The 8,085-nt window shown below is 31.9% G+C and overlaps 1 protein-coding gene across 1 annotated transcript in view; it reads left to right on the plus strand.

Annotated features, from left to right (window-relative positions):
* Positions 1–8,085, plus strand: part of MAP7D3 (MAP7 domain containing 3) — a 30,962-nt gene that overhangs the window by 8,416 nt on the left and 14,461 nt on the right. The window contains exons 5-8 of the mRNA XM_015593445.2: positions 1,195–1,309; positions 1,846–1,950; positions 5,695–5,784; positions 6,822–6,947. Coding sequence (XP_015448931.1) covers positions 1,195–1,309; positions 1,846–1,950; positions 5,695–5,784; positions 6,822–6,947 — 436 coding nt within the window. The remainder of the gene's footprint in view (positions 1–1,194; positions 1,310–1,845; positions 1,951–5,694; positions 5,785–6,821; positions 6,948–8,085) is intronic.

Raw genomic sequence — 8,085 nt, forward strand, 5'->3', positions numbered from 1 at the left:
GTGTCCCAGCGCAGGGACCATGGGATACTATAAGTAGGCTACAGGTAGAGCAGGGTAAAAACCCCAAATTTGGGGAATGGGCGATACATCTTAGCTACAAATGCACGAAGGAACCTGAGAGCACAGAGAGTCGGTGCATTTGGAAACAGGTATGGAATTCTTAGGAATCAGGAATGTTTTACTAATACAAGATTAGTCTCTGTTTTTAGTCTTCGTTATACTTTCTGGGTTTCTAAGTAATTTAGAACAACTTCCTGTTAGAAAATATAATTTTAAAATATTGCCATTACATACATTTTATTTTAAGAATTGCAGTTGCTATTCTCTGTAGAGGATATGATGATTCTCCATTTTCCTGGTATGCTTACCCTCTTTGGCCTGAGAAATAGTGGGGATTTTATAAGTATGATGTTGCTAAGAAACGGTTGTTGTCAGAGAAAAATAGAAAACCGTCTGGCCCAGAAGTTGATTTGCTTACCTGCGTATAGCCCACGGTGTGTTATAGCACCGGGATGAAAAATATCTAAGAATTTCTGGCAGTGGAGTTGTTTTGCCACAGTATGACATTTAAATTTGTATAGCTGTTATCCTGAGCAGTTTAAATTGAGTCGAAGTCAAGACCAACTCATCATTATCTTTTTAAAACTATATTAACACCAGAATTTAAGATGTTATAAATGTGGGTAAAATAGATGACTCTGGCATAGATTTCACTTCTGTGTGTGAGTTGACTTTTTTCCTTCCTCATTCTAAAAAGAATTTCAAGTGTATTTTTAAAAATACATACTACAACCAGATGATAAATGTTTGAGGGAGTCAAGCAGAGGGGAAAATTAAAGTAGGAAAAAATAAAACATAAGGTATGATTAGCAAACACAAAAGTGGACCACTCAGTCTTCGTATAGTTTCTAGAAATAGGCTACAAATTTGGTTCTAAATTTCCCAGTGATAAAGGCAAAAGGAAGTATGATCAGTTCCTCGATTCAGATTCATAAGATTAAAACCTAGTTATTCAGGAGAAGCACTGATATTGACTGATACCTGAAACATGTCTCTATTTTTAACTTTTACCTGATACGAAAAACTTTGCCTGATATAAAATGTGATGGTGGTATTGCTTTATAACCCACAGATCAAAATTATACTAACCATTATAAGGAATGTGTAAAAATTGTTGGCATTTATTTTAAATAGGAGAAATTCAAAGCAGCTCTCTCTCGTACATTGGAGCGGAGCAACCGTGTTGATCAACGTCAAAAAAGATGGTCATGGGAAGGTTCTACAACAGTAAATTCTGGAAGTAAAACTGGTAATTAATACAACTATTGAACTTGAAGTTCATTCATGCTCATATTAAATATTGGCTATTACCATAAGCTTGCATTTAGAACAAGGTTTTGAGTTTTGTATCTTCAATGAAAATACTGCCATGTGCTCTGATGTGCACAGTATTTCATCTGTGTCATGAGATTGCAAAAGAAACAGTGAAAATTTTATAGTTTTATTTTATCTAATGGATCTAAAATCTTAACATTTAAACTTGTAATCAGTATAAAAATGATAATCAATACACTTTATACAGCTTTATTCAACGCACATTTAAAAAATAAATCTGCCGTTTACTATTGATATACTGTAAATTTTCATGTATGTGGACATAATTCTACACTATTTCATAAAACATAAGTTAAATACATACAATTTTAAAGAAATGACTGACAATGAACATTGTGTACCTAATTAATGCATATTTATGCTCCATAGAACTACATCATGAACTCGTTTTGTTTCAGCTAATGATGCTTTCTTAAAATTGTATATAGTAAATATTATATCTTTTCTCAGTCAATAAACGATCTGTATCTACTGAAAAAATTGAACAGGAGACTTCTGGTTTGCAAAAACAAACGACTGTGTCATCTGCAGGTCTTCAAAATTCTATAGCCAAAAGTAAGTAGTTATTTCATGTATTCCACTGAATTTCAAATAAATCAATTCTTTATATGTATTTTTACAGTACCACTTATTCTTTATATTGTGGAACATTTAGATTGATTTCAGAAGAGCAATATCACATTGTTTTACAGTAGATGATAGAGATGGTCATTACCATTTTGTACTTCATCAGTATACCAATATAAATATCAATATATGCATGTGTATATAAAATTAATATATTAGTATAAATATCAATATAAATCCTCATTTTGTGACTTGTGTATTAATCATATCAGATGGGTTTGTAGGGCTCAGGTAGCCCAAACTAAAACATTTCAACCAAAAGACGTTGCCATTAAGTGGCACAATAATTTATTTTAAAATTAATTCATATTCTTTCTAACCTATAAACAAAATCATTTTTTTCTAGGGACTAGTTAAACTAATCATTCAATTTTCATTAAGTTTCATGAATAATTCCTTATTTAAGGAAAATAATAGCATATATATAGCAGTGGACAGATTGATCTGCTTCACATATATTTGTTATTCACAACAACCTTGTAAAATCGACAGGCAAGTATAATTACCTTCCTGGTTTTGTAGTTAAGATCCCAATGAAGTTACCTACTATGGATACTTCAGATACTTTTGCTCCTGGTATTTGTCCTTTTATTTAGTGTTCCTTATTTAAAAAAAATTATTACCTGACTGTGTGTCATTGACCATTTCTGGCTTGTAGTACATGGTGCTTCTCACTGATAATTAAAAAAAATTAAGCAACCATACTCATCAAGCAAAAAAAAATTTTTTCTTTTTGGAGATAAAAATACAAGTGATACAAGTCAACACCAAAAAAAAAAAAAAAACAACCCAATAAAAAATACAGGCAAAGGACCTGAATAGGCATTTCTCCAAAGTGGACATGCAGATAGCCAAAGGACATATGAAAAGATGCTCAATATCACTAATCATCAGAGCAATGCAAACTAAAACAACAATGAGATCACCTCACACCTATCAGAATGGCCATCATCAATAAATCAAGTATGTGGAGAAAGGGGAACCCACCCTCATGCACTGTTGGTAGGATTGCAAATTGGTACAGCCACTATGGAAAACAGTATGGAGGTTTCTTAAAAATTAATAATAGAACTACTTTATGACCCAGAAATTGCACTTCTGGGTATTTATCCAAAGAAAAGATATATACATCTCTATGTTCACTGCAACACTATTTACAATAGCCAAGATATGGAAGTGCCCTAAGTGCCCGTCAATAGATGGTTGGATAAAGAAGTGTACACACACACACACACACACACACACACACACACACAATGGAATATTATTCAGGCATAAAAATATGACATCTTACCTTTTGAAACAACACCGATGGACCTAGAGAGTACTATGCTAAGTGAAGTAAGTCGGACAGAGAAAGACAAATACCATATGATTTCACTTATATGGAATCTAAAAAAAAATATGAATGAAAATGTAATCAGACTCAGATACAGAAAAGAAACTGATGATTGACAGATGGGAGGATGGGATTGGGGGACTGGGTGAAAAAGGTAAAGAGATTAAGAGGTACAAATTGGTAGTTACAGAATAGTCGTGAGGATGTAAAGTATAGCTTAGGAACTATAGTCAACAATATTATAATAACTATGTTCATTTAAAGCCAGGTGAGTACTAGACTAATCGAGAGCATCACTTCATAAATTATATAAATATCTAACCACTATGCTGTATACCTTAAGCTAGTATAAAATAATGCTGAATGTCAACTGTAATTGAAAAATAAAAATTAAAAAAAAAAGAAAAAATAGAAATGATCACGGAAGGAAGAAAACATGGCCAACATTATATAGCATTCCCTTAAACTTAGTCATTAAAAAAAGAAATACCACTTTTGTACCTTATGAATGGGGAAAAAAAGGCATAATTTGAATTAAAAAGTATTTTTTTTTGTATTATTAGGTGCTTTGACATTTTTTGGAGCAATGCTGATTGCTCTAAAAATTCCAGTACAGCAAAAGATTCTAGATCTCATTTAAAGTATAATTGTAGCAGTAGTTAACTTAGTGGGAAAGATTTTTCCATTTTTGTCTAAATATTATAGTTTGAATATGTTGGAAGTGATTTTAGCTTTGTTCATTCTTGCATATGTTATTTGTACTTTTAGGAGTCATACAATTTCCAACGATGAGCTTGCGTGCAAGGTTTTTCATCAGTCTGGGTGCATCACGTTTTCTCCTGTAATGTTCTAACAAAAGTTGAACCACAGTTACCCTCAATATGCTTTCCCAAAGCACTTTTATATATAGCGTAGGTCCATTCATAGATTAATGTGGGAAGATTTTCTCTAGCACCTTGTTTGTCATATAAGAAAATTAATTTAGTTTCCACCAACTCAATCCTTTAGAAAGATTAGATAACATTCACATCAATGTCATGTTTATATGCTTTCATTTTAATATAGCTTAATTTTTTCACAAGCATTATCTTTGTTTTATTATCTAATTGCTTTGAGGAATTAGCAAAGATTTCTTCCAGAGATGCTTACTATACTTTCTAATATAATGAGCAAATACTAATATGCTTTCAATAATATGCATACTTGCCATATTAGTGAAACATGTAAAGAGAAGGGACAGGTGATGACTTTCACAGTAATAATTAGTTAAATCGCACTGAAGGAACAATTCCAAGTAACTTTTTAAATGATTTCTTTACAAGTTTTTAATACAAGAAGGTGTGTGGAAGACACTTTGTAAAATAACTTGCCTAAAGGTACAGTATATTGCACACCCTGAAATGATGAATGTTGTAATCATTGGTTCCAGGGGAAATAAAATCAATATTGGCAGTGGCTTATCTTTGTAAAATCCCGTCAAATTGAAATGAAACCTATTCAATCCAGAGATGAGCACTTTAAACTCAAATGAAGTTCATAATATAATCTGTAATATTTTAAATAGCCCTATTTTAAATCTTGGCTGATTCAAATAGTCTACTTTTCTTCTGTTCATTGCTGACTCATAACTTTATAGCATTTTGACATTTCTTGCAATATAATAATAAAGGATGTGTGATTTAACCACCTAACTGAATCATTTACACTTCTGTGGTTCACAATGCTCAATTATATTATCAATTCAGGAATTTTCAAATGATGCTGTATTGTCAATATGTACTTTAATTTGTCCCCAAAAGAAAAGTTATTCTTTAAACAGACATTCCTTAATATTCTGAGCCAGAATATGTCAAGTGAAATGGAAAAGTATCTACACAAAACAAATTGTTTTCCCTATGAATGATTTGGGTTGCTAAAATTGTACATCTGTATCATGTGGTAATGATCATTTTTGTTTTAAAAATACTAGTTATAACTAAAGTATAAGTTACTTTAGCAGTAGATATCATGGATTGTATCCAAAATTAAAGGTTGTATACTTCTAATTTGGGAACTTTGATGTTGTCAAGTTGTATCAGATATTTTCCCCTCTTAATTTTTACAATTTTCTAAATAAGTTTATTTTATTTTAGATAACTTAAAGAGTTAAACAGTTAAACTAGTTTTAAGTTTGGGGATGTAGAAGCTCTACATAATATTTGAAACTTAAATAAATTCTTTACAAGTAAGTGCAGATAAAATAGAAAATGTTTGAAAAAAGGAGTGACTCGCTTCTGAAATAATATATTCAAAGAGCTTGTAAAATATAATATTCCTTTGCCTTTGATCTCCAGAAAAAACAGAAAAGAAGATAAACTCATCTTTTAGAAGACATAGGAAACTGCATTCACCTACAGAGGAAGAGCAAAAGGAAGGAAAAGCAGGTGGTTATTTATTTCTCAGTACCAGTCTTAAATAGTGGTTTAAAAGAGATGTGAATGTCAACATTCAGTTACTTGAAAAGTCATTCCTAAATTTGAAAGCCAGAATATCCCTTCTTTAACTAAAAAATGTACTTCGGCGCCGTGCTTATTTGGCTGAAGCCAGAAGAGTTAAATAGATAATTCTGCCATCATCTGAGCAAGGAGTCTTTAATGAAACTGACGAACTAGATGATACATGTTGGAAGAGATAGATTTGTACTAGAGGACTTGACTCCCTTCAAACATTTCATCAATTTGCATTTAGCAGTTCTGAATTACCGGCCACATTTGGAACTTCAAAGCTTTGCTTTGTTGCTTCATAGTATTACCCCAAGTCTATCCTTTGTGTATGTTTTCTCTGCTGATTATTGCATGCAAGATTTCACAATTATTACTAAAGTACTTCTTTATTTAAAGTAGTTTCTAACACCTTCCCTGCTAACTTTTCCCTGTCAAACATGATTGCTGCTTTTTGTTTCATACCGAACCATTCACTTACAGAAGACTCTCCAGTTCATTGATTCAGATCAAATCCTGTTATAACAAATGCCATTGTCCCAAGGATCTTTATGAGCATAAAAATTTATTGGAGCAAGATATTTACAACAAGATTCACTTTTAGCAAAAGAATTCAGTCAGTCCCTTGGAGCTTTTGGCAATGGACTTGACCAGCATGACCATAGAAATCCATGTCAAAGTTGTTTTTTCATTCCTCTCCATAAAGATTCCATCCATTGAGTATGGTTTTGTTAAATATATTACCTAGATTCCTTAATTGGGGTTTTTGTGGTATGCTGGGGCCTTTCCCCCTTTATTCAGGTACACTTCCTTAACAATGCAGTCTGATCAGGTGGTAGTTTTCACTATCATGTATGTCTTGTTTTCATTGCATTTACTTTTTGACAGAGAAAGTTACAATAGTTCACATTAGTCTTTCTTGCTTTCCAATATTTTCAAGGCTTCAAATTGAATCCTTTTTGTTTTTTCTCATCATATAGTTCAGCAGCTGTATACCGAACTTTGGGAGAATGATTTAATAATGAGCCTGATTGTCCCAGCAAAAGCAGCAATAGCCAGAAGCAAAAGTGCTGCTTCATTACCAATCCCTGGAAAAGATACTCCAGGTAACAGGCATGGTAGAAAGCTGGAAAGTGCAACTTTTTGCACTTAAAGAGTAGGTTGTATCAGTTAATTTGTCACAGTAAGGCATACATTTTGAATCAATAGCTTTCAAAAATGAGTGCTTTTACCCAATATTGTATGTTGCATATTTATTTTATGACTTCTAGCATGGTAGAGTAGTTATCTGGGTAATAGGTAATTCATAGGATGACATAGGTAATTTTGGTGGTTATTAAATTTTAAAGCTATGAGTTTCTTGACCTGTGCTTACATGTCACAGTATTGTAAAAAGTACTGGATTTTAAAAGTATAGAAAACGTAATATCAAGGGAGAAAGTGTCCTACTCCACCTTCCTTTTTTTTCCTGAAATACTGAAGAATAATATTGAGCTGCTCTTCAGCTTTTAATTAAGAACATAAAGATTGTTAGTGAAATAAAACAAATCTTCAGGGATATGTGGATTTTCTCATTTATAAGTTACCTATATAGTATTAGACATGCCCATGGGTAGTTAGAAGTCCTCAGTAATGGAGAGCTCGAATGCATTGTTCCCATCATTTTTTTTCCCCCTTTTTTTCTCCACTTTTTCTTTTCCAGAATATATCCCATCTCTTTTTTCTGTCAATATTCATATGATTAATAAAATAAAATGTTCTCAAAGACTTTCTGGTAGTCCAACTTCTTTTGGTTTAAATTCCCGACTTTGTTTATGCCCAGTTATATGTGTGTCAGGTTATTTTCTACCAGCCTCTCTCCAATCTATTGTGAGATATTTCTAATTACTTTCATATTATTTTAATATATTACTTCCGTAAAAAAAATCAACATTTTGTCTTAAATTTTTATAGGTAATAGAAATCAAGTTATACTTACTGTATTTTCTGTAGCACAAACTATTGGTATTAAACACTGTGACTGTTTAGGCACATACAGATATGTCAATAAAATATTCTCCACCAAAGATGAGGGACTGAAAAATAATATTTAATTCATAAGTCAATCTTTGGTAATTTGTTCTATTTTTATTATTTGATGAGATCATACAAAACTTTGCCACCCATATTTAAAGATAATGTGACAAATTTACCAAGTCTTAAAGCCACCACCAAATACATTTTTTAAAAATAAAAAATATTTAT

This window comes from Pteropus alecto, unplaced genomic scaffold, assembly GCF_000325575.1.
Source record: "Pteropus alecto unplaced genomic scaffold, ASM32557v1 scaffold577, whole genome shotgun sequence".
NCBI lineage: Eukaryota > Metazoa > Chordata > Mammalia > Chiroptera > Pteropodidae > Pteropus > Pteropus alecto.